This window comes from Petaurus breviceps, unplaced genomic scaffold (assembly GCF_028583685.1).
Source record: "Petaurus breviceps papuanus isolate PSGF00001 unplaced genomic scaffold, PetGlider_PUasm1.0 90696, whole genome shotgun sequence".
NCBI classification, from domain to species: Eukaryota; Metazoa; Chordata; class Mammalia; order Diprotodontia; family Petauridae; genus Petaurus; species Petaurus breviceps.
Window position 1 is genome coordinate 681,061 of NW_027187314.1, and position 27,637 is coordinate 708,697.

Sequence of the window (27,637 nt, forward strand, 5' to 3'; positions counted from 1 at the left end):
TTTAGGTAAAGTTTCCCCATGTCGTCAGCAGGAAAAAAGAAGGAAAATGCTGGTCCTATCACAAACCACACCAGTGAGATCACTCTTGTCACCAACTAGTAAGCTGTTAGCAAGATGGCAACTCTGATGTAGGGTGCAGCTTATTCTATTAAAAGGAAGTAACTGAAGGCAGCTAGGTGTCACAATGGATAGAGCACTGGCCCTGGAGTCAGTTCAAATCCAGCCTCAGATACCTCAACACTTACTAGCTGTGTGATCCTGGGCAAATCACTTAACCCCAATTGCCTTGGGGGAAAAAAGAGGAACTAACTGGTCTCTCATAAAGGTAGAGGTACAAATATAGGATCATGGGTTCACAGAGCTAAAGCTGGAAGCAACCTCAGAGTTCATAGAGTCTACCCATCCCCCTTTTATAGGATTTGCCTAAACCAGGAATTCAGAAACAAAGCAGCTACTCACCTGACACATGTGCATCTTGACTTCCATAGATGTCTTTCCAACCCAACTCACATGTCCACTGAATTTAATGTCATTTTCTGGACTTATGACTTTCTTACATAAGTCTGAGGAAAAAAATACAGAGAAATTTGACTGACTAGATTACAGCCCCCTTTTCCATACTCTGAAGTTGGATTGCCAGATATAACATTTAGAGATAAAGATGAAGAAGCCAGTACAGCCAGGTTAAATTTAGATCTAATAAGTGCTTAACAAATACTTGTTAAAAAAGAGAATTGAATAGAGGCTACACAGCTGTCTTCCTATCTGGCTTATCCCTGGAGGAGAAAGGAGCCTAGGCAATGTTTCTAGAGAAAGTATGCTACAGGATATAGTGGGGGGCGGAGTCAAGATGGTGGAGTAGAAACAGGACTTCCTCGGGGCTCCAGCTTCCACCTCCTCCACTTCATGTAAAAGGTGACTGAACAAACTTTGGAGCTACAGAACCCACAAAATGACATAGAGAAGCTAACCTCCCACTGAGGAGAGCCCAGCACGGCAGCCAGAGCACAGCTCTGGGAGCCTACCCCGGCCCCACACTAGCCGGAGGTTTTAGCCTCAGGACAGCCTGACCAGCTACCAGCTGGAGGGACTTCAGATCACTAGCAGCTGTGGCAGTTTCCAGAACTATCAACACATAGATGCTAAGGACAAAGTGAGAGGTCAGTACAGCGTGGACATTGGGATCCAGTAGTTCGAGAATGCAGTTGGCCTTTGCCCCCCGGGGAAGTAGTCACTGAGGCATGGTGGTTGTGCAGCGGCAGCCACGTGGCTGCTTCAGCTCCTTGCCTACACATTGTAGGGGGGCCAAGCAACCAGTCTGAAGGGTAATTGCTCTTCTTTTAACCTGCTTGGATCTGGATTGGGGTCTAGGGTGGAGGTCCTGGGGTGTGTGACCAGCTAGCAAGAGCGTATAGAGGCTTCAGAGAGGGCATCCAACTAATATCTTTAGCAGATGAGAAAACCCCAGCAATTTGGGACAAAGCTCCCCTGTCTGGTAGCAGAGTCCTACTGTGGCAAAAAGCCCAGGGGTCAAGTAATTGAGTGGCGACATAAGAAGGCAAAGGAAGCAAAATAAATAGAGCAACCCCAACTTTACACTCCTATTTTGGTGACAAAAAGTATCAAAGCATGGAACAAGAAGAAGACAGTGAAATCAGATCTCCTGCACTAAAAGCTTCAAAGAAAAATATGAGCTGGTTACAGGCCAGAGGACCTTAAGAAGGATTTTGAAAACCAAATAAGAGAAGTGGAGGAAAAATTAGGAAGAGAAATGAAAACGATGCAAGAAAATTATGAAATGAGAGTCAACAACCTGACTGAAGAAATAACACCTTAAAAAATAGACTAACTCAAATGGCAAAAGAGGCTCAAAAAGGCAATGAGGAGAAGAATGCCTTAAAAAGCCAAATTTGCCAGATGGAAAAAGAATCTCAAAAGCTCAGTGAAGAGAATCATTCCTTCAGAATTAGATTTGAGCAAATGGAAGCTAGTGACTTTATGAGAAATCAAGATACTATTAAACAGATCCAAACAAATGAAAAAATAGAAGGCAATGTGAAATATCTCATCGGAAAAACCACTGACTTGGAAAATAGATCCAGGAGAGATAATTTAAAAATTATTGGACTACCTGAAAACCATAATCAAAAAAAGAACCTAGAAATCATCCTTCAAGTAATTCTCAAGGAAAATTGCCCTGATGTTTTAGAACCAGAGGGCAAATGAAAGCTTGATCCACTGATCACCTCCTGAAAAAGATCCCAAAAAGTAAACTCCTAGAAATATTATAGCCAGGTTCCGGAATTCCCAGATCAAGAAGAAAATATTATAAGCAGTCAGGAAGAAACAATTTGAGTATTGTGGAAACACAATCAGGATATCACAGGATCTGGCAGGGATTGAAGGGCTTGGAATATGATATTCTGGAAGTCAAAGGAGCTGGGATTAAAACCAAGAATCACCTACCCAGAAAAACTGAGTATCATGTTTCAGAGGAAAATATAGTCATTCAGTGGAAGAGAGGACTATCAAGCATTCTTGATGAAAAAACCAGAGTTGAATAAAATTCTGACATTCAGATACAAGAATCAAGAGAAGCATGAGAAGGTAAACAGGGAAAAGAAATCATAAGGAACTTATCAAAGTTGAACTATTTACATCCTTATATGGAAAAACGATAATTGTAACTTATGAAACTTTTCTCAGTATGAGAATAGTTGAAGGGAATAGAAATGTATATATATATATATCTATATCTATAAACAAACATACACACACATATGTCTATATAGGAGGGTATATGGGCATAAGAATACATATGTGAACGTGTGCATATATGTGTACAGGTATACATAGAGAGCACAGGACCATTTGAATAGGAAGGGATTATACTTAAAAGGTGAAATTAGAGGTGAGAGAGGAATATAATGAGAGGAGAAGGGGAAAGACAGAATGGGGTAAACTATCTCATACAGAAGAAGCAAGGGAAAATGGTCGCAATGGAGGGGAAGAACAGGAAGGCAAAAGGGAATGGGTCAACCTTATCCTCATTGAATTTGGCTTAGGGAGGGAATAACATATACACTAAATAGGGTATCTCCCCCTATAGGAGAGTAGGGGGGAAGGGGATGAGAAGGGGGATGATGGAAGGGAGGGCAGGGGTGGGGAGGGAAGTTGGAAGCACCCATTTTTGAAAAGGGATGGGATTAAAGTATAGAACAGAACAAGTGGGAGGTGGGATAGGAGGGAGGGAAATATAGTCAGTCTTTTACATTATGTCCACTATGGAAATGTTTTGCATAGCTACACATGTACAACCTATACTGAATTGCTTATCTTCCCAGTAAGGGTGGGTGATTGAGGGAGGAAGGGAAAGAATCTGGAATTCAAAGTTTTAAAATCAAATGTTTAAATATATATGCACATACACACAGATATAGATATATATATATATATATACTATTATTAATATTATTTTACGTGTAACTGGGAAATAAGATATACAGGCACTGGGGCATATAGATCCACCATGCCCTACTGGAAAGTCAGAGGGGGTATGGGAATAGATATGGGAGAAAGCAGATTGGAGGAGGGGATATCCAATGGGATTGCTATTTTGGGGTGGTGGCTAGGGGAAAAACGGGGAGAAAACTTGTAACTCAAAATCTTGTGGAAATGAATGATGTAAACTAGAAGCTAATAAAGCAATTGATAAAAAAAAAAAAGTATGCTACACACTCAGTCTAGAAACTGGGAAGGATAAGTCATCTTTCTAGCAACAAGGCTTCCCCTACTGCTTTCCCCTCCTAACTCTCTAGTGGGAGAGTTCTTAACCCTTTTTTCATGGGACCCCTTGATGAAGCCCCTTTAAGGAACCCTTCTCAGACTGACGGTTTTAGATGCACAAAATAAAATATATATGATTATGAAACTAAAGGCTAGTGACAATAATCTTTTTTTCCCATACCCAATTCATGGATTTCCCTCAAATCTACCCCTATTTAAAAACATCTACTCTAATAGGCAGAAAAATACAGAGGCACATGTGTTTAAAAGAGTCTATTTCTACTTCTCCTGGTTCACATTTGGTTTCAATTTAAGTTAATTTCCCTCATTTATGTGAGGGGTCTATTTCCTCAAGAGTTCTAAATATTTTATAGGGAATATTATACACCAATGAGAGGAAGCATTTGACTCAGTATAATAATATACTATTTTGTTATTACACAAGACAAGAGTCATCCAAGATGAGAAGGCATGTATGGGTTTTACAATCTGGATCAGCTAAGTACCTATGAAATCACTGATCCTTCACAGTATGAAACAAATCTATAACAACTCACATAATGCCTTAAGGTTTACAGAATGCTTTCATCTTAACAGCCCTAGGAGGGGGGGCAGTTGCAAGTATTATTACAGATAAGAAATTAAGAGGAATTATGTGACTTGCCAAAAGTCACACAGCTAGTAAGTGGCAGGGCCATGATATGAATCTGGGTTTCCTGACACAAGCCCAGAGTTCTTTCCACTACAGCAAGCTGTCTAATGAAAATCTTTTCTTTTTTGTTTTTTTTACAAATAATAATATGAATAATAATAGCCAGCATTTACATCATGCCTTAATATTTGCAAAGTGTTTTACAAATATTATCTCATTTTATCCTCCCAACAACCCTGGAACATAGGTACTATTGTTATCCCTCTTTTACTGATGAGGAACCTGAGGCAGACAGAGGTTAAGTGACTTGCCAAGGGTGACATATCTAGTAAGTGATTGAAACTCAGATCTTCCTGAATCCAGGTCTAGCATAGCTGCCTGCTATGTACAAAGGGAATGGGCTGCCTCATTAGGTAGTAAGTCTACCTTCACTGAGTATGTGCAAGCACAAACTAAGTGGCCATCCATCATAGACACTATAGCAGGGATTCTTGTGTGAAGCAAGAGACTAAATTAGATAACCTCTAAAGTCTTCCAAACCTAAGACTACGCTTTTTTAATCTTCAAGTTTCTCATAAAAAATTTCATTTTTTTATTAATTTGTTTGTTTACTTTGTTTACATGATTCAGTTCCACAATCCCTTGGGTTTCAAATTTTCTCTCCCTCCTCCCCCACCCCAAGGCGGCATGCAATCAAATATAGGATCTGCAAATACCTTCACATTAAACATTAGTCAGGTTGTGAAGAAGAATTATAACCAATGGAATGAACAATGGAAAGAGGAAACAAAACAAAACAAGAAAAAGAAAGAGAGCAGGTAGTTTGCTTCAATCTGCATTCAAACTCTGTAGTTCTTTCTCTGGATGTGCACATCTCTTTCCATTATGACTCTTTTGGAGTTGTCTTATAACCTTGCATTGCTGAGAAGAGCCCAGTCTATCAAAGTTGGTCGTCACACATACATTGTGTCTACAATTGTGTACAAATTTCTCCTGGTTCAGCCCTTCTCATTCAACATCAGTTTGTATATGTCTCTCCAGGTTATTATGAAATCCATCTGCTCCTCATTTCTTATAGCACAATAGTATTCCATTACATTCCTATACCACAACTTGTTTAGTTAGCCATTCTCCAATTGATGGGCATCCCCTTGATTTCCAATTCTTTGCCACCCCAAAAAGAGCTACTATAAATATTTTTGTACATATGGGGCCTCTTCCCACTTCTATGATCTCTTTGAGATACAACCCTAAAAGTGGTATTGCTGGGTCAAAGGGTATGATAGCCCTTTAGGCATAGTTCCAGATTGCTCCCAGAATGGTTGAATCAGTTCACAATTCCACCAACAATGCATTAGTATTCCAATTTTTCCACATCCTCTCCAGCATTTATCATTTTCCTGTTCTGTCATCTTAGCCAATCTGACCAGTGAGATGTGGTACCGCAGAGTTGTTTTGATTTGTATTTCTCTAATCGATAGTGATTTGGAGCATTTTTTCATATGCTTATAGATATCTTTAATTTCTTCCTCTGAAAATTGCCTATTCATATGTTTTGACCATTTATCAATTGGGGAATGACTTGTATTCTTATAGATTTGACTCACTTCTCTGTATATTTTGGAAATGAGGCCTTATCAGAGATACTGGTTGTAAAAATTCTTTCCCAATTTTCTACTTCCCTCTTACTCTTGGTTACATTGGCTTTGTTTATACAGAAACTTTTCAATTTAATGTAATCAAAATTATCCATTTTGCATTTTATAATGTTCTCTAACTCTTGTTTGGTCATAAAATCTTCCCTTCTCCATAAATCTGACAGGTAAACTATTCCTTGCTTTCCCAGACTGCTTACCTTTATACTTTAGCCTTTATACCTAGATCGTGCACCCATTTAGACTTGATTTTGGTATATGGTGCTAGATATTGGTCTATGCCCAGTTTCTGCCATACTATATTCCAGTTTTCCCCAAAGGTTTTGTCAAATAGTGAGTTCTTATCCCAAAAACTGGGGTCTTTGTGTTTATCAAACAGTAGATTACTATAGTCATTGACTGCTGAGTCACGTGTACCAAATCTATTCCATTGATCCACTACTCTATTCCTCAGCCAGTATCAAGTAGTTTTGATGACTGCTGCTCTATAATACAGATTAAAATCTGGTATGGTTAGGCCACCTTCCCCAGCATTTCTTTTCACTAGTTCCCTTGACATTCTGGACCTCTTGTTCTTCCAAATGAATTTTGTTGCTACTTTTTCTAGCTCTATGAAGTAATTTTTTGGTAGATTGATTGGTTTGGCACTAAATATGTAATTTAATTTAGGTAAAATTGTCATATTTATTATATTAGCTCAACCCAGCCATGAGCAACTGATGTTTTACAATTAGATCTGACTTTATTTGTGTGAAAAGTGCTTTGTAGTTGTGTTCATATAGGTCCTGGGTTTGTTTTGGCAGGTAGATTCCCAAATATTTTATAATGCCTACTGTAACTTTATTGGGGTTTTTTTTTTTGGTCTTTATTAATTTGTTCGTTTACTTTGAGTTTACAAGATTCAGTTCCCCAGTTCTTTGAGTTTCAAATTTTCTTCCCCTGGGGCGGCCAGGTGGCTCAGCAAGTAAGAGCACCGGCCCCAGTGTCGGGATGACCTGGAGATCGAATCCTGGGCTCAGATACTTAGCACCACATCCAGAAATAACTGGCCATGTAACCTTGAGCAAGTTACTTAACCCCAATTACTTTAAAAAAAAATTTTTCTTCCCTTCCCCCCCACAGTTGTATACAATCAGGTATAGGATCTGCAGATACTTTCACATTAGATATTGGTCAGGTTATAAAGAAGGATTGTATCAGATGTAATGAACAATGGGAAAGAGGAAACAAAACCAAACAAGAAAAAGAAAGAGAGCAGGTAATTTGCTTCAACATGCATTCAAACTCTGTTCTTTCTAGTTCTTTCTCTGAATGCAGACATCTCTCTCCATCATGAGTCTTTTGGAATTTACTTATATCCCTGCATTTTTTAGAAGAGTCTGGTCTATCAAAGTTGGCTACAGTAACTTTAAAAGGGATTTCTCTTTCTATCTCTTACTGCTGGATTTCATTAGAAATATACAGGAATGCCAAGGATTTATGTGGGTTTATTTTATATGCTGCAACTTTGCCAAATTTATTTATTATCTCAAGTCGTTTTTTACTTGATTCTCTAGAATTCTCTAAGTATATTATCATATCATCTGCAGAGTGATAGCTTAGTCTCTTCTTTGCCAAATTTGATTCCTTCAATTTCTTTTTCTTCTCTTACTGCTAACATTTCTAGCACCAAATGGAATAAGAAGGGTGATAGTGGACATCCTTATTTCATCCCTGATCTTATTGGAAATGCTTCTAGCTTTTCCCCAATACATATAATACTTGCTGATGATTTTAGATAGATGCTACTTATTATTTTAAGGAAGATTACATTTATTCCTATACTTTCTAGTATAGGAATAGTTTCTAGTGTTTTTAATAGGAATGGATGTTATATTTGGTCAAAAGCCTTTTCTGCATCTATTGAGATAATCATATGGTTTCTGCTAGTTTTGTTGCTGATATGATTAATTATACTGATAGTTTTCTTAATATTGAACCATCCTTGCATTCCTGGAATAAATCCTACCTGATCAAAGTGTATTGTTCTTGTGATAAGTTGCTGTAGTTTTTTTGCTGATATTTTATTTAAAATTTTTGCATCTATATTCATGAAGGAGATTGGTCTATAATTTTCTTTCTCCATTTTGTCTCTTCCTGATTTAGGTATCAGTACCATATTTGCGTCATAGAAAGAATTTTGTATAACTCCTTCTTCACCAATTTTCCCAAATAGTTTGTAGAGTATTGGAATCAGTTGTTCTTTAAATGTTTGATAGAATTTACTAGTAAATCCATCTGGTCCTGGAGATTTTTTCCTAGGGAGTTCATTGATGGTTTGTTCAATTTCTTTTTCTGAGATGAAGTTAAGTAATTTACTTCCTCTTCAGTTAATCTGGGAAACTTATATTTTTGTAAATATTCATCCATTTCACTAAGATTGTCAAATTTATGTGCATACGACTGGACAAAATAATTCCTAATTATTGTTTTAACTTCCACTTCATTGGAGGTAGATTCATCCTTTTTTCAAAAAAATATGTCACTTAGGAAAGTTTCTATATAAGTCTGGCAACTAATTGATGAACAAGACAACTAAAGAGCTTTGCTTCGCTATTGCTCTCTTTACCTGGTTTCACTTTGGTGCCAAATCTAGACCAGCTCTGCTCTGGAAAGACAGACTGAGGTGCTAACTTTTAGAAAATTGACACAATAAAAATTTGAAGTCAATTCCAAACAGGCACACAGGAAGAGTTAATCCTATCTTGAAAAGTGTCTGCTAGATGGACTTCATAATAACCTGGAGAGACTTATATAAACTGATGTTGAGTGAGAAGAGCAGAACCAGAACTTTGTACAAAATTACCGACATATCGTACAACTGACTTTGATAGACTGGGCTCTTCTCAGAAATGTAAGGTTAGAAGACAACTCAAAAAGACTCATAATAGAATGGGCTATCCACATCCAGAGAAAGAACTAGAGTCTGAATGCAGATTGAAACAAACTACTTGCTCTATTTTTTTTTGGTTTTGTTTTATTCCTTCTTTCTCGTTGTTCATTCCATTGGTTATAATTCTTCTTTACAACTGACTAATGTTTAATGTGAAGGTATCAGTAGAACCTATATCGGATTGCATGCCAACACTGAGGGGGGAGGGAGAGGCAAAAATTTGGACCTCAAGGGATTGTGGAACTGAATGTTGTAAACTAAAAGTAAATAAATACATTTTTTTTAAAAAGGGTCTGCTAATAAGTTGGGAAGAAATAAACTGAAGTATAATAAAATTCCATATGAAAGGAAATTATTTTTGCTCAAATCAAGCAACACCTATTGAATATTTCGATAATACTTGTAATGCCAAGCAAAGGCAACTTCCCAAGGTTCAAAATACCAGCATAGCTGCTCTCCATTTTATTCAGTGACAAATTAAGAACAGAGAGAATCAACATATAGCATAATTCAAAATACAGCATTTACCAAGTGTGATTTAATCAAGTACTACTCCACCCCTGGACATCACATTCATTTAGTCCATCATAAAGCCCCTGTTCTCAAATGGAGATTAGTTTCCAATCACAAGTAAAGTACATTCATTTGTTCAATCACAGAGCACAAAAAGGTCAAAAGTTCCCCACCCTTGGATCACAATTGAATCTACCCCAGAGTTACAACAAGCTTAAGCACAGCATTTAATACCCAAATGGAGGTCTTTTCTTCATCTTGACAGGAGGCAAGTTCTCAGCAATCTTTGTTCCTGGGGAGACAAAGCTTAGCAAGGCCACAAGATACATTGCCAGTGTCTTCATTAATTCATTCTCTGTCGGCAGAACAGTCCTAGGACCCCTGAAAACATTAGCAAAACCCTCTTCCAGGATTTCTGTAAACATACAACAAGAAAATCCTTCTTCGGGGCTTCTGAACCAATAGCAAGGTTCCAAGACCTCTGCAACAACAAGACTGTCTTTCACCAGTGGACAAATCTGGCAAAACGACATCAAAACAGACAGACAAAGTACCAGCATAACAGCCATGTCTCCTCAGTCCTTGGCAGCTCTCAAAAGTCCTGGGCAATTCAAACTGGCCCTCAGCAATCCTCTCCATCTCTCTCTACCTCCAAGATGCTGCTTCCAAAAAGTTCTTCTGCCTCTCTCTTTTCTTGTGTCTCTCTAAATTTACATCACCAGCTCCTCCCAGTTCAGCCCTCTCCTTTCACGTCAACAAGTCCATCCCACAAGTGGGATTCATAAGCTCTGGGTTTTAACACAATCAATTTGAAAACCAAGCCAATACAGGGAGATCTTTATATTGCATTACTATTACAATACTGAAATTGAATTGAATTCAACTGAAGAACAGATTGACAACATTACTTACCAATTTTGTCAACCAAGGCCGTCACAATAGAGAAAGGGGACATCTTGCCGGAATCTATTTTGGTGTGAGTATAGCTAATAAGAACTAAGGAGAAATGAGAGAGTTTGTCAGTGATAGGGAAGAATAAAAGTATTTCTCAATATTCAGCTCCCTTACTTACAAGGTATAAACACTAGATATTGCCTTATGAAATTGTGGTCCCTCATCTGGCACTACTTTATGGAAGGTGCTGATCTCATCTTAGAATCATAGGATGTTTTGCCTAAACAAAGTCAATTCAACTATCTTGTTTAAGCAACAAGGAAAGAAAGGCTCAAAGTCACATATTTGTGTAGTGGCAAAATCCTTGAACCATGGACCCATGGTTTCTAGTCCAATCTTCTTTCCAACCTATTATGTTGCTGTTATTTTATAATAATAAGTTTCAAAAATTAAAGGAGCTGAAATTTTCAAGCTAAGAATGTCTTTTATTCCTTGTTCTCAGGCACTAGATCATGAAGAAATTCCCTGATCAAGATATATCTCTTGTTCTCTATGACAGAAATCCTTATGCTTATTTTCCCCACCCTAAGCCCTCTCACTCACCCTGGTACAATTCATTCCACTCACTTGGGCAGCCCCCTACCACTACAACCCCATAGCTTGAGTTATCTAATTTGCAACTTCCTTTAAGCAGGAACAGACCTTCTACCTTCTAAAAATCAAACAAAAAACCCTGCTTTTTAAGCAAATATTTTCTTTCCTACCATCCACATCTACAGCCATGTTGTCTATGACTATTTTCTGCAAATCTTTCATCGGCCCCCTCTGATCTGGTTTCCAATTTTGTCTGTTAAATATAGGATGTCAACAGTAGCACTATAAGCCTCTTGAGCACAGGGCATAGTTGTTTTTTTTTAATCTTATCTTCATATACTAATCACCATTCGCTTAAATAAACATCAGACACAAACATTCAAACATTTGGGAGGGAACATATGTAGGAACCTCCTAGGCCTATCAAACCTGACAGTGACAACTCACTTCTGGTTATTCATCTGAGGATGAATGAGACCTCTGGAAGGAATCTAGAAAACTGCTCTAAGAAATATGACATTCTAGATAAGAAAACAAAGACCTCTGGAGCAGAGGGAATGTTTGCATCAATGCTAGCAAAAGAACATAAGGATTTTAGAAGAGAAAGGAAGACATGGCAAGGACACACCGTGAACTCATCTATCAACTCAGATTTTTAAAAGACATGTACAAAAATTCACACCAGGGCAAAAGTGAGGATGAAAACAAAAGAGAAGAAACCTTCTATTAGAATGTCAGGAATGTCAAAGCACAAAATGAGATAAAGCTTCTGAGGAAGGAAGAACCAAAAAATAGAACTTTTAAAAACTCTATTACTAAGGTAAAAGAAAAATATTGAGGACACACTACTAGCCAGTTAAGTCAGGTCCACAACCTCAGCATCATCTTTGACCCTCTTCCCTCTCCCTCATCTCCTACATCCAATTAGCTGCCAAGACTTGTCAGTTCTACTTCCTAACATCTCTTTCCTCTGTCCTCTCCTCTCTACTCACAGCCAACAACTTTTCTGAGACTCTTATCATCACCTCTCACCTAGATTAACCCAACAGTCTCTCACTGGATCTCCCTGCTTCCAATCCTCCCTATCTCCAATCTACCTCCTATATAGTTGCCAAAATAATCTTCCCAAAGCACAGGTCTAACTATTTCACTCCGCCGGTCAAATATCTTCAGTAATTCTCTATCACCTATAGGATAACAAAACACAAGGTACTTTGACATTTAAAGCCCCCCACCAAGTGGCTCTGAGTGACCTTTCCAGATAGATTCACATCAATCTTCACACATCTTCTGATATATATACAATTACAGATACATCATATCTATGATGACTAACATATCTATGTTCCAGACAAACTAGCCTAGGTGCTATTCCACCTCCCATTTACATGCCTCTGCACAGGCTGTTTCCCATATGTGGAATAGACTCTATCAAATTGTGTCAGAGTAAAAGAACCAGCTTCTTATAATCCTTAGGCTTTCTTTAAGGCTCAGATCAGCAACTATCTCCTTTTTTCTTGATTCCCATTCCAACTGTTAGCATTTTTTCTTCCTCAAATTACACACACACACACACACACATGTGCATATACGTATGTGTATGTATATACATATCTACATACATATGTGTGTGCGCATGGAGATAGGCATGTTATGTATGTATATATGCTTCAATACATATATACATATATAGTCAAGACAAATCTATATGTATCTACACACATATGTATGTGTATATGTATGTATGTACATGTTATATTCCCCAGTAGAATATAAGCAAGTGCCTTGAGGTTACAGATTGTTTTTCCTTTTTGTTAGTGCATCCCCAGTTTCTAACACAGTGATCAATAAGTCAGTCAGTTAACTACATGCCAGGGATTGTGCTAAATTCTAGGTATACAAAGAAAGGCAAAAAACAGTTCTTGCTCTCAAGAAGCTCACGATTTAATGGTAGAGATGACATACAAACAATTATGTTACAAACAAGATGTTTACAGGATAGACTGGGAAATCTCAGAGGAAAGCACTAAGGTTAAGATTAATTAAGATTAATAAATGTTTGCATATTTGAGTCAAATTAAAGAAAAGATAAGATCACTGTTGGAAAACTAAGCAGAAAACTAAGGTGAGACAGAACTACTCAATTATGTTTTACTCCTGGTTTTTGTTTTGTTTTTTGTTTTGCCTTTTTAGAGAGCAATTGGGGTTAAATAACTTGCCCAAGGTTACACAGCTCATTTTTGTGTGTGTCTGGGTGTTAAGTGTCTGAGGCCGGAACCAAACTCAGGTCCTCCTGACTCCAGGGCCAGCACTTTACTCATTGCACCACCTAGCCACCCCTACTCCTGTTTTTTCTACCAAAAAGAATGACCTTCAGAAAGAAAAATATAGAACAAAAATGGCCAACAGGGAACTGATAAAGTGAGAAGACGATAAGAGAATTACCTTCAATAAAGTTCTTAGGCCCAGACAATTTCCATAATAGTTAAAGAATTTGCTGATATGACAGCTAGACTATTGTCAGTAAAATCTAAAAAATAATGAAAAATGGGAGAGGCGCCACAGGATCGACAAGAGACACCAATGAGAATAATTTGGTGGACTTCAAACTGGTTGAAGCATGGGGGTCAAAGAGTAGTGACTAATGGATTAATATCATTCGAGATGAAGGGCTCTAATGGAGTAGCAAATGACTCTGTTTGGCCCTGTTCATAGGATTTAGAACTTGTCAGGGGGAGGGATTAGAGCATCTTTCATTGGATACTTGAAGACCATTTGTCAGGGATATTGTTTGGTATGGGTTGGATCAGGTAACTTCTAAGGTGCCTCTCAACTCCGATTCATGACTTTATGAAAAATAAGCTCAAATTTTGCATCTTTTTTAAACTTTTCTTTAATATTTCATATGAATGATACAAATTTTATAGTGCTGTCAAATCTTAACTCTTCTAATACCTTTGTTCTTTTAGCATTTCATTCTTAGTTCATTCAGCAAACATGTCAAGCACCTACCCTATGCAAAATATTAAATGGAGGTGATTAGTTCCCATCCAGCTCTTCAGTCTGCATATAGTCACAACTGCTGATCAGTCACTTGGTAGATTCTGTTAATATTCTATTTTCACCTTAACAAATTGGTTGATATATTCAATTGTTGATATCCTCCTAAGAAGTTTTTACCAAAACTGGTAGTACTAGAATATATATATATGCTTAAATCAGCCTTGGCAACAAAAGGATAAGCGCGCGCACAAAGTATCACTTTGTTAAGGTTCAAATATTCTTTTAGCATATTAAGAGCCCCTAACAAATACAAGCAGATGTCAGTTCAAGAAATATTTGGTTTAAAAACAGAAGCATCAATACATGCAAAGTCTACTAATTTGCTGAAAGCTGATAAGCATTATTAGCCCAGGATGCTCATCTTACATTTTCCCAAAGCACAACAAACAGTATTTTTTAAATCAAATGTATAAAACACAAATTACTGATTTCAAAGAATTCAATTAACCTAAATGAAACTGCCAAGATGCTAATCTCTAGACCAGGGGTGGAGAATCTGCAGCCTTGAGGCCACATGTGGGCTTCTAGATCTTTTAAGTGCCACCTTTTGACTGAATCCAAATTTTACAGAATACCCTTGCTCTAAACCTTTGATAAAATTCAGATGTATGGAGACCATAACACCAATGAAGAAAGACTAAAAAGAACTGGCTAGTTTAAGGAAAGGAAGCCTGGGACTACATCAAAAATGGTCTTCAAATTCTCAAGAGGGTGTCCCTCCAAATCTTGGTGCAGTTTTAAGTTTTAATAGCTTAAAATAATAATTTACTTTTATTATAATTATTACTACTACTACTAATAATAATAGCACCTTTTGGAACACCCTACATATTAGGACTAGACCCTAAGTTTCTTGAAGCTAAGGAATGTATCTTATTTACTTTACTGTATTCCTCTATCAGGACTTAGCACAATGCCCGTACACAGACTTAATAAATATTTGAAGAATTGAAGGCTCAGCTGTGGAAATTGAGAGTAAGGAGGAAGGTTTAAGAACAAACTTTCATCTACACAGACTAAATCATAAGAATGAAGGGAAAAGGATCAGATAACTTCTCGTGGTTCCTTTTATCCATAGGGTTCCCCGATTCTAGGTAAACAGGGGCAATTGTAACTATACACAGAAATGTTGGCGCGCTTTAGTACCTCCTATGCTGTCAAGATCTTCAAGTATCCTGCCAAATCTGCAAAATAAAGGAAAATGGGATTTAACAAGTGGAAACCACAGTGTGTTCATTTCCTTTTAAAATTCAAACCATAGATTTAAAAAAACAACCCAGTTACCTTACACTATTGTATACAGTCAAATATTTCTCCCGTAATGTAGGTTGAGTTCCTAAAGGCAAAATGACTTCGATATAACTGTCCTTCATCCTCCTTGGAAGCAGATCCTTCTGGCTCTTAGGCAACAGGCTATTAAGTAACTTTCTCTCCTCCAGAGCTTTCACATGGTCACTGGGAAGAAAGGAAGCAAGCTGCAGATAACAGAATCAGGACTATTGTCAGCACACCCCTGCAAACCAGGTTCTCCATTCTTCTATCTGTACTAAACTCCCCCATTTCTTGGGTCCCCTCCTTTTCCAGCCCTAACATCCCACCCTGTGAGGAAAAAAATAGAGCTACTTTGGAAAAGTTCCTAGGACAATTGGGTAAAAGTTTAAAGTTAATAATACTTTACCTTAAAGTACTCTAAAATATCTTAAAAGTGCTTTTTTTAAAAAAAGGGAAATAAGGGAGAGTTTCATAAAAATGGGATAAGTAAACGATAGCCATGAATAATATCTGTCATGTTTATAGCACTTGAAGGTTTACAAAGTGATTTACTCAGTTTCTCACCTCTTCTTCTCATGCCCATAAAGAAAGGCATGAAAGGGATTATTATTCCCATTTTACAGGTGAGAAAACTGAGGCTCAGGAAGGCTGAGTGACTTGCCCCGTGGTCATGTATCTAGTATGTAGAGATCACCATCATAACAATAATAATAGCAGCTAGCATTTACATAGCACTTTATGATCTGCAAAGTGCTTTACATGCTAATTCATTTGATCCTTACAACAACCTGGAAGGGTAGGTGGTATTAGCCCTAGTTTATAGATAAGGAAACCCAGAGTATTTTCTCTTGTTAGCCTCAAAGTCAGGAAAGGGCAAGTATAATGACATTGATCTTACATGTAAGAAAATAGGTCAGTGAGAGGGTAAGGGACACAAAAAAGGAATCAATTGGAATGTGAACTAACAAGTGAAGGGGTTAATTAGCAATGAATAAGTGTGTGTACCTAAGGAGGCAGTTTACCAGTAAGAACACAGTGTTTACATAGCACTTTAAGATTTATACAGAATGGAGGCAACTAGGTGGTACAGTGAATAGAGCACCAGACCTAGACTCAGGAGGACCTGAGTTCAAATCCAGCCTCAGACACTTAACTATCCATGTGACCTTGGGCAAGTCATTTAACCCCAATTGCCCTGACTTCCCCCTCCAAAATGAAGCAAAAAAAAAAAATTTACATAGAATCATAAAACTGGAGCTGTAAGGAACTTCAGAGATCATCTAGCTCAACCCCTTCATCTGATAAGTGAGCTGACAACAGACCCAGAGAATCTGTCCAGATCACACAGGTAGTAGGAGGTCAGGTCCTCCAGTGTTCTTTTCACTGCACTAGTCCACAGTCTTGCCACATTTTGTGATGTGGGTAGTAGCAGTATTTTTTTTTTAGTCCTAATCTGATTTCACACACATAGGGAACTGCTGGTATGGAAATTCTCTTCACTAATGCCTATCAGTAACTCATAATCTTGTCTGGGGCACCGAGAGGTGAAGACACTTGCTAGTTTGTCACATGTTAGTTTGGGTCAGAGACAGGACTTAAACCTTGGCCTTCCTGACTCCAATGCCAGCCCTCTAGCCACTAGGCCATGCTAACTCTTTGATAATAATACTATAGTTATTAGCAGTCTCGTTTTACAGGGATGTGACTGCCAGTTGTTAGCCTCCCTGCCTCAAGTCTCTCCTCACTCCAGGCCATCCTCCATTCAGCTACCAAAAGCCTTCCCCAACCCCTCTCAAGTTCAAGACCCTACCTCTGTTAAGTATCTCCTAATTTATCTTGAATATACCTTGCTTTGTAAATATTGGTTTGCATCTTGTCTCCCCCGTTAGATGTAAGCTCCTTAAGGACAAGAGTTGTTTTTTGCCTTTTTTGTGTCCCCAGGGTTTAGCATAGTGTTCTTCACACATGTCCAACTCTTCATGATCCCATGAACCACAGAACACCAATGCTTGGTAAAAGTACTGAAGTGGTTTACCATTTCCTTCTCCAGTAGATTAAAGCAAAAAGAGTGAACAAGTGATTTGTCCAGGGTTATGAAGCCAGTAAGTGCCTTGAGGCCAGATCTGAACTTAGGTCTTCCTGACTCCAGGCCCAGGGCTCTATCCACTGAGCAATCCAACTACCTCAACATAGTAGCTGCTTAATAAATATTTATTGATTATTTCCCTTAATAAATATTTATTGATTAATTGATTGATTAATATTATTTCCCTACTACTTAATAAATTCTAGTGATTCTCATTGTTCACTCCATTGGTTATAACCCTTCTTTACAACTTGATTAATGTTTAATGTGAAGGTATCTGTAGAACCTATATTTGATTGCATGCCGCCATGGGGGGGGGGGGACAGGGGAGGAAGGGGAGGGGAAAAAAATTTGAATCTGTGGAACTGAATGTTGTAAACTAAAAGTAAATGAATACATTTTTTTTAAAAAGAGCCATGAAACAGAAAATAAATAATTTCTAGTGATTTGTTATCAAATCTAAGTTCAAATATAATATACTATATTGGGGCTTTAAGGCCCTTTACAACATGGTCCCTTCCTACATTTCCAGTCTTTTCACACTTTACTCCCTTTTATGATCCAGTGACCTGCCTTCTTGCTGCTCCTCAAACACAACCCTCAATTTCCCAACTTTTCACTGCCTCCCCCCATGCCTGGAATGCTCTTTTTCACCTATACTTACCTCTGTGTTTCTCTGGCTGCTTTCAGGAATCAGGTCAAAGCCTCTGCTCTGCAGAAAGCCTTCCCTTCCTACTGCCTTCCCTCGAAGATCATCTCTTCTTTAACACAATATATAACTTACACGGATGTGGCTATTTGCATGTTGTCCACCCCATTAGAATAGAAGCTCCTGGAGCTATGTTCAGCCTTTGTATCCCCAGTGCTCAGCACTATGCCTGTCACATTGTAAATACTTCATGAATTTTCTGTGACTGACCATCACAGCTAAAAGACGTCAGAGATAGAATTTTAATGTAGACCTCTCCTGACTCTCAGCACAACACACTTTCCACAGCACTGCATGGTGCCTCTCCTGAACCCACTATCTCTTCCTAGAACAAAAAAGCCACAAACACCCTCCTCCTCCTCTTTGAACAAGGTTTACTGATGCTACCAGGAGCCTAACCAAGCAATGCATCAATAATCATCAACGTACCTCCACTGTGTGGATATTCCTAATACCTCCCGAAGTTTATGCCGAACTGAAAGAAATAAAGATCAGTTTATGAAACTTACAAAAACCTATTAGGAGAATATGAAAGGATGAAGCCATTAAGCTCAAGCTCCATGCAAAAAGACTCATGCACTTTGCAGATGGTAAAGCCAGAGATCCAAATTAATAAGAACTAAGATTAACTTTAAGGCTACCATTTAAAGTCAAACAGTAGGTCTAGAATCCTTCATACCCCCCCAAGAACTGAAATACCCAAAAGAATGTGTTGTGTTAGTCATTAAGTCTTATATAAACAAATATGATAGGGCAGAACAGGGAAAGGAAATAAGCATATATGCAGCACCTACTGTATGCTAAGCACCTTACAAATATTATTTCATTTTATCTTTATAACACCCTTGCAAGTCAGATGCCATTATTATCCTCATTTTACAGATAACAAAACTTAGGCAAAGAAAGGTTAAGTCATTTGATGAAGGTCATATAGCTGGGAAGAGTCTACAGCCACATCTGAATCTAGGTCTTCTTGACTCCAAGTCCATGCTCTATCCACTGCATTAATAATGATGATAATAGCTAACATTTATATTGGGCCTACTATGCACCAGGCACTGTGCTAAGCACTTTACATTGTTTCACTTGATCCTCACAACCACCCTGGGAGGTAGGTGGTTTTTAATCCCCATTTTACAGGTAGGAAAACTGAGGAAAACAGAGGTGAAGTGACTTGTCCGAGATCACACATCTAATACGTGTCTGAGATCAGATTTTAACTCTGGTGTTCCTGACTGTGGCCCAGTGCTCCATCTCTACTGCACAACCTAGAGACCTCTAATAATAGTTCAATTTAGATGATTCATCTAGTATATTTCTGTATGATGGGAACCCTTACAACAAAACTACTACGGACAGCACTAACACCAACAGCAAAGGCAAAATTACAGCAGACTTAGTTTTTCCAACTTTAATATTCACCTCCAAGGCACCTCTGTGACAAAGGCTCACCTGGAACTTCTGAAGCCTGTCACACCTGTTTTAACTGGTCCTGACAACCTAGAAAGGCTTCAAACAGCAGCAATTTAATTCTTTTTGTTCTTTTTTTATCCAAGGCCCAGTCTAGCTAAGTTCAGAAAGACCTCATTACCAGGGTCCCTAAAAGGTTAATGGATTCTTCAGTCACATCAATGCATGAAGGCTGTTCATGAAGCTACTGAAGGGTTGTAATCTGTGTTGGTGTAGGCAGTACACACCCCAGGGAAATCATGGATCCTTGAAGTATTGGATTAAAAGTTTTCCTTCAGAGAATATATTTGACCCATAAAAATATACAAATCTGTATAATAACAAGCTGATTTGCAACAAGGCTCAAGTATACTTCTCCCTCAGTTGCTGAACAAGTTCAAGAAAGTCAAAGAATTCAAGCAAGGCAAAGTAATTTTTAAAATTTTATTTTTATTTAAGTATCCCCCCCCTACTTCCATCATCAAAAGCAAGGGAATGTTAATGCTAAAAACTAAAAGTTAAAAAAAAGCACTCACACAGATTATCACATACCATCAGTCATAGGAATGGGCGAACCTGCTATAAGAATGGAGGAAAAGTATGTTAGATAATCAGTACCAGTAGAAGCAGAGAAAAAAAATTACACAATTTCAAATAATGGGTTGATTTGTCATTTCTCTTTCTAATGGTATTTCACATTTTATATGTCAGTACTGTGACCTAGAATGAATCCTTGCTCCCAAAGTTTAATTTGGTTGTGCCCAGATTAACATAAATTTTCACTTTTGTGCAGAACATAGGTGATTATTCTACCCAAAGACCTAACGGACATTTCAGGGGATACCCACCAAGTAATGGTCATAAGGAATTTCAAACAATAATATCTAAATTTTTTTATATTTAATAAATAAATAAAATAACCTAAATAAGTAATGATTTTATTTAATTTAATTTATTTAATTAAATTTTATTTAATTCTAATGACTAAGAGGGAAATGTGAAGAGACAATGGCCCAGAAAGGTAGGCTACTTAAGTAACTATAACATGAGCATGAAATAATAATGATCATGATAACAATAAGCATTTATATCGTACTTCACACTTTATAAAACATTTCTTCCCAAAAGTACAAGGTGACTACCCCCATGGATAGATTATTAAAGTGAGTCATGGAGAAATTAAGTGAGCTGCCTCAAAACACAAGTGATATAGCCAGAATCTGAACCAAGGTCCAAAGTTCTTTCCACATTGTACCACGGGACATCTTGATCTATTACACCACAGGCCCACAAGTAAGGAAGCAAAGAGCCAACAAATGTTCACTACTAAGATGTTACTCAATGGACAAAGTTGGCTTAAAAAACAAGCGCTGTGCAACAGAATTCTAACTAGGACAATTGAAGCATATCAGGGAGAGAAGTGACATTTTAGGCACTTTATCACCAAAGGTCCATCAAGTACCACTCACCTCCTTCCATAACGAGAGTTCCCTTGGTTCTATTAATAATTGTCTCTTGGCCAGGTGACCTGCGAAGAATTGCCTGTCTCTTGTTCAATGCACGAAATCTGCAAGTGAAAATAAACTGAATTCAGTATTAAGCTTAAAATGCAGGGAAGTCCTTTCCCCACAAGAGAACAGGAATCTTTTTTTTTTATCCCAGTACCTGTTAGCATCATGCTAATTATACATCACCTTGTATTGTTCTGTTATCTCAGCTCCCCAGCTAGACCTTAAGTTCCCAAAGTCTGAACTTTAACATTTTGTATGTTATAGACCCTTTTGACAATTTGGTGAAAGCTGTGGATCCCTTCTAAGGATGATGTTTCTACAGCTACAAAATAAAATCTATAAAATTACAAGCTGTTCAATTGTTTTTCAGTCATGTGATTCCCATTTAGGATTTTCTTGGCAAAGATACTGGAGAGGTTTGCCATTTTCTTCTCCAGATTTTTTGACATATGAGGAAACTGAGACAAACAGGATTAAGTGACTTGCCCAGGGTCACACAGCTAGTAAGTGGAAGATGCATTTCCCTGACTTCACACATTTACCCACTTAGCCACTAGCTGCCCCAAAGGATTACAAGAGAAATCAATCACACTGAAATAGTTTTCAAAACTCTTTTTTTAAAGAGCTAGTTCACAAACCTCAGATTAAGAACCCCTGTCTAATGAGGGTAGAAGTTATATCTTCCACAATTAGCACTACTATGTTTGTTAAATGAATGAGAATTGTGAGCTGGCATATAAATGATTGTGTATTTGGTCTTGTCCTTTCCAGTTTCTCAGTTCCATGAGTACTGAATCTATCTGATAAAATTTTGATCACATTAGATGGACGGTCCTAGTGGATAAACTAATTTTTCTTTATTATTGGACCACATCTTCCCAGTATTTAAGTCACTTCCTCAAAAAGTACATCTGCTGCTGAGTAAACAGAACCAGGAGAACATTGTACACAGTAACAACAACACTGGTTGAGTATCAACTTTGATAGACTTAGCTATTCTCAGCAATACAATGATCTAACACAATTCCAAAAGACTCACAATGGAAAATACTATCCACATCTAGAAAAAGAACTATGGAGTCTGAATACATATCAAAGCATACTATTTTCTTTTTCTCATGATTTTTCCTTTTAGTATGATTCTTCTTTCACAACATCACTAATGTGGAAATATGTTTAATATGATTGTACATATTAGCTGATATCAGATTGCTTGCTGTCTTGGGAAGCAGGGAAGTTTTGGAAGTCAAAATCTTATAAAAGTGAATGTTGAAAACTAAAAATAAATTTTTTAAAACGGGAAAAAGGATCAAAAAAAGAAAGCCATATCTGAAAGATGAATTAAGTCAAAGATGATGGATTGAGATGTCTGGAATATAAGGAAGGATGCAGAGTCCTAGTGACAGCTGGCTGAGTGACCTGCCTAGGGTCATACACCTGTAGTATAGCAGAACTTGTATTTGAAGTCAGGTTTTCTGACTTCAAATCCAGTAAGGTATTGGGGGGGAGGGGAGGTGTTTCTACTACACCACCTCTTTCAGGTCAAAAGAATTAAGTAAAGGAAACATTAAGTGAATGGTGTCACAGTTTTCTCCCCCAAAAAGTCAACACAGCTTCAAAAAGATTAACAATTAACTTTTAGGGGTGGCCAGGTAGCACAGCGAGTAAGAGCACCAGCTCCAGTGTCAAGATGACCTGGATATCGAATCCTGGGCTCAGACACTTAGCACCCACCCAGAAACACCTGGCCGTGTAACCTTGAGCAAGTTACTTAAAAACCCAATTGCTTAGGGGTGGCCAGGTGGCTCAGCGAGTAAGAGCACTGACTCCAGCGTTGGGATGACCTGGAGATCGAATCCCAGGCTCGGACACTCAGCACCATACCCAGAAATAACTGGCCGTGTAACCTTGAGCAAGTTACATAACCCTGATTCCTTAAAAAAATAATGATTAACTTTTGGACTAAGTAAACTGGGCTTACTGTTATTTGTTATTATAAAGATCTGTGATTTTTACCAACATGCATACCGTATCACCACCAATATACATCATACAAACCCACCATATCTTAGCAGATGGACTGCAGGAATTAACATGGCCAAAGAAATTCACCACCTGGTGGCCAACATTCTGGTGAAAAACCTGTCTGAATTTGGTTGACTTGGTCTATGGCTAAGTGAGGCAAAATGTTAAGTTTTTTTTTTACAGCAAAGTTTTTTTAAGATAAAAGGTTAAGTGATTTATCAAAAATAGGGATTAAGTGTGAGAGGCAAGATTTGAACCCAGGTTAATTTATTCCAGAACCAGGAATCTTTCCACGGCACCATACTGCCTCATAATTTTAGCCTCCAAAAATCCTAAAAGAAACTGGTATGGAGTCAATGAGGGGGTAATTCAAACTATGTGATACCTTTTAAAAGATCTATATAAATTAAATATCTTATTTAAATGAAGTCTTTCAGTGGGGAACAGTATTCAATCATCCTGTCACCCAAAGCCTTTCCAGCTTGGTATGATCTCTTTAAAGCTCAGGTAGTATAGAACTACCTGGATGACCGTGAGAGAAAAAAAAAAATCACACACCATCCCTGGGCTTCACTTTCCTTGTATGTAAAATACTGGGGTTGTTCTCCTTCTGGCTCTAAATCCTATGAAAATACAGGATCCTCTCTATGACAACATGAGTCATCAGAGTAGCATGTTAGGGGAGATACTATTAATAGCAGTTAAGAAAGGATACTATATTACTTTCCACGATGTTATTATCATAGAATAGGCGGAAAAAAGGTGAATTTTTTCAGAGACCTGGGCTAAGGGATTTGCTCTGACACTAACTAGCTATGTAACCTTGAGCTACTTGGCCCTTAATTTTCTCTTCTATAAAACAAGGGAATTAGACTAGACAACTTCCAAACTTTTCTTATCCCTAAAAATATGTTGTCATGTCTTTAGTACAAACAAATCAGTCACTATAGCAAACAGTGGAACTGGCATCTTGGTACATCATGAAGAATGGTGAATTTAGACTAAGGATATAGGTTCTGATCCCAAATTGGATTACTTAATAACTGTCTAAGCATGGCCAAATCACTTAAACTATCTAAGCTTGTTTTCTGATTTTGTAAAATGGGGATGATAATAACATTCCAGGGTTCTTGTGAGGAAAAATGCTTTTTAAGCCTTAAAGTACTATATACATGTGTTACATTTCTGTAATAAAACTCTTGCTTGAATTATTCAGAAAATGGTGTAAATTCATGCTACAGAATCTCATGTGGTCATAAATCTAGAGCTGAAAGATACCTCAGAGGCCAATTAATCCATCCTCCTTACTTTTACTCATGAGAGAACTAAGGCCCAGGAAGGTTAAGTAATTTATCTAAAACAGGAATTAAGTGTCAGAGGCAAGATCTGAACCCAGGTTAATTTATTCCAGAACCAGGAATCTTTCCAGGTACCACACTGCCTGTAAATTTTAGCCTCCAAAAATTCTAAAAGAAACTGGTATGGAGTCAATGAGGGGATAATTCAAACTGTGATACCTTTTTAAAAATTTTATATAAATTAAATATCTTATTTAAATGAAGTCTTTCAGGGTGAACAGAATATTCAATCATCCTGTCACCAAAAGTTAACTTTTTATTGCAATACTGTAATCTACAGAATGTCAGTCAATAAGCATTTATTAAGTGCTTACTATTCACCAGGTACAGCAACTGAGTAAACTGTATGGCAAAATGTAAAACTGAAGATACAAAGAAAGACAAAAAACAACAGTCCTTGCTCTAGTCTACAGGAATTTAATTCTAAGGATGAGAAAAGTAAAGTAAATATGTATATACAATATATATACAAAGCAGATGTAAAGTAGTCTGAAAGAAAGCAAGGCCATGAGCAGCTGGGGAGACAGGAAAAGGTCTCTTGAAAAAGGTGGGATTTCAGGCCACTATGTGCTTTGGAGGACCTGAGTTCAAATTCAGCTTCAGACATTTAATTAACACTTACCAGCCATCTGACCTTGGGCAAGTCACTTAACCCCAATTGCCCAGCCTTTCCCTCTCCAAAAATAAAATAAAATTTTTGTAAAAAGTGGGTTTGAGTTGAGTCTTGAAAGAAGACAGAAGAACAAGTGAGAGGACATAGGTTTCCAGGCATAAGGACAACCTAGGCATGGAGATAGATGGGAGAGAGCATTTGGAGTGTAGGAAGAAACAGTGTAACAAGACTGGAAAGGTAGGAAGCTTTTTGTGTCTCCTCATAGGATCAAAGAGCTAAAAGGAATTTTACAGCTCACCTAGTCCAATGCTTTCATTCATAAAAGAGGAAACAGATCCAGAAAAGTAAAAGTGAATTGCCCAAATCAGAGGTATTGAGCTAAACAGAAAATACAGAGGAATCAAATCTGGTCTCAGACACTTGACATACTTAGTAGCTTACCTTGGGCAAGTCACAACCCCAATTGCTTGCCTTTCCCCCTCCAAAAAAAAAAATGTACAGAGGTAGTGAGTGAGTGACTGCTGCTGTTTTTGTCTTCCATTCTCAAGAAGGACCAAGGCATCAGGAAGGGGATGCCATGACTTGCAAGTGAATTGGATTTAAGTGAGGGAGGACTGTGCAGTCACCAGCCTCACTTTCTCTTCCTGAGCCATCAGGATGACTGGAGATACCCTTCACCTAGTGAGTGGTAAAATCATAAGAAGAATCCTGATCTTTAATCTTTTCAGAGTTGTGATGTGGTCACACACACTTGCATGTATGTACATACACAAAGCCACAGTTGTCAAATATTAGTCATCAGAGTCACCTCTCCATAAAAAGTGTTCCAATTTCCAGGAGCTGTTTGCTCTCAGCACTTTAGAGACATTTACTAGATTACAGTGCCAAGAATAAGGCTGAGCCCAAATTAGTCTGACACCTGGCAAGTTCCCAAAAGCCCAACAACTGCCCTTTGTTTGCACAACATAAACCCAAACCTTTCTTTACTTTTTGAGAAAGGTTTCCAGAGTTTCCAATCACACCCTGTGCCCAAGGATAAAACTATTCCAAGAAATGCCCCCTTCCCTCCCTTCCAATCGTTGCCCAGTTTTTATCATCAAATTCCCATGCCTCGTGCCACTGCTCTCTTACGGGGCAGAAACCATCAACAAGGCCACACCCATAGCGATACGATCTGCAGTAGGGCAGCTGCTCCCCACCGCTCACGAAAACGCGAGGAAGAGTGGGGGTGCGGCACAAATAGGCAGGGCATTAGTCACCAGCCGCACGCCAGCCAGAGCAGGACAGAGTCCCAGCTCCCCGACGCGAGAAGCCCATTAGCCTTCGCCCAGCTGTCTGTCAATCAGGGCCCGGCTAAATAACAGGAGCAGAAAGCAGAATACAGACGGCTTCGGCGGGCGCTGCCCACCGGCGATAATACCCTCCTCTTCCTCTCCCCCCCCCCCCAGCAGGACAGGGGCAAAGCCCCCCACCCTTCACCTTTACCAACTTAGAGGGGCACAAGTAGAGCATTGGCAAGGAGAGGGTGGGACTGGGGCGGGATTTAGAGCGTCACTGCCTAGAGCAGAGAGCAGGACTGGGGAGAGGTGGATGAGGAAGAGGATGGGGAGGAGAAAGAGGATGGGGGAATGAGGAAGAGGATGGAGAGGAAGAAGAGGATGGGGGAGGAGGAAAAGGATGGGAGAATGAGGAAGAGGATGGAGACGAAGAAGAGGATCGGGGGAGAAGGAAGAGGATGGGGAGGAGGAAGAGGATGGGAGAATGAGGAAGAGGATGGGGGAATGAGGAAGAGGAGAGGATGGGAAGATTGAGAAAGAGGATGGGGAGCATGGGGGAGAAGATGAAGAGGGATGGGGGAGAGAATGGGGAATAAAAACAAGAGGATAGTGGGGGGCGAAGTTGGGGAGGAGAGAGAAGGGTGGGGGAGGAGGAAGTTGGGAGGGACGTGGAGGAGGAGAGGAGGGAGGGGGCAGGAGCCCCGGCCCCCCCTCACCTAGAGCCGGGGGAGAGGCGGGAGCCCCACGCCGGCCGAGCTCCCCAGTGCTCCGAGGGGAGCCTTACCGCATTGCTGCCCGCCACATGGTGCCGCTGGCCCGCAGCCTCCCAACAGCCGCCACAAGAGAAGCGCGATCCCGCGGACACGCAAGCCCAGCCCCGTCCTACCGGGGGGAGGGGAAGCGTCTCCAGCCTCCCAGAGCCAAACTTGTCTAGGCCGAGCGCCCTCTAAGGACCGCCTCTCCCAGAGCCCCGGCCGAGGGGCGGGGGCGGAGCGGGCCTGGGGCCAGGCCGGGGAGGCGGGGCCTAGGCGCGGGGTCTGGGGAAGGCTTGTCCCTGCTGCGGCCGCCCCTGCCCCTGCTTCTGCAGCGGCTGCCTCTGCCCTGGCTCTTCTTGGGCATAGAGATGCTGGCCCTGGTTTAGTAGCCCTTCCGTGTCTGCTGAGGCACGGGGTTCTTAACTTGGGCTCGGTAAACTTGTTCCTTGTGTACTTTGGTAACTCAGTATAATCAATTTCCTTTGTAATCCAG

At 39.1% G+C, this 27,637-nt stretch overlaps 1 protein-coding gene across 2 annotated transcripts in view; it reads right to left on the bottom strand.

Moving 5' to 3' along the window:
- The window catches only part of LOC138144304 (acyl-coenzyme A thioesterase 9, mitochondrial-like), a 39,869-nt gene extending 12,499 nt beyond the window's left edge, over positions 1-27,370 (bottom strand). Inside the window, exons 1-8 of one of the 2 annotated variants that reach the window (XM_069065625.1) lie at positions 27,174-27,370; positions 21,075-21,172; positions 20,158-20,184; positions 18,586-18,631; positions 15,374-15,544; positions 15,236-15,273; positions 10,451-10,534; positions 460-563 (exon numbers count right to left, since the gene is read on the bottom strand). In XM_069065625.1, the coding sequence (XP_068921726.1) occupies positions 460-563; positions 10,451-10,534; positions 15,236-15,273; positions 15,374-15,544; positions 18,586-18,631; positions 20,158-20,184; positions 21,075-21,172; positions 27,174-27,193 (588 nt within the window). In that variant the 5' untranslated portion in view covers positions 27,194-27,370. The remainder of the gene's footprint in view (positions 1-459; positions 564-10,450; positions 10,535-15,235; positions 15,274-15,373; positions 15,545-18,585; positions 18,632-20,157; positions 20,185-21,074; positions 21,173-27,173) is intronic. The other variant, XM_069065626.1, reaches the window with a different exon arrangement.
- Positions 27,371-27,637: the final 267 nt, after the last annotated feature.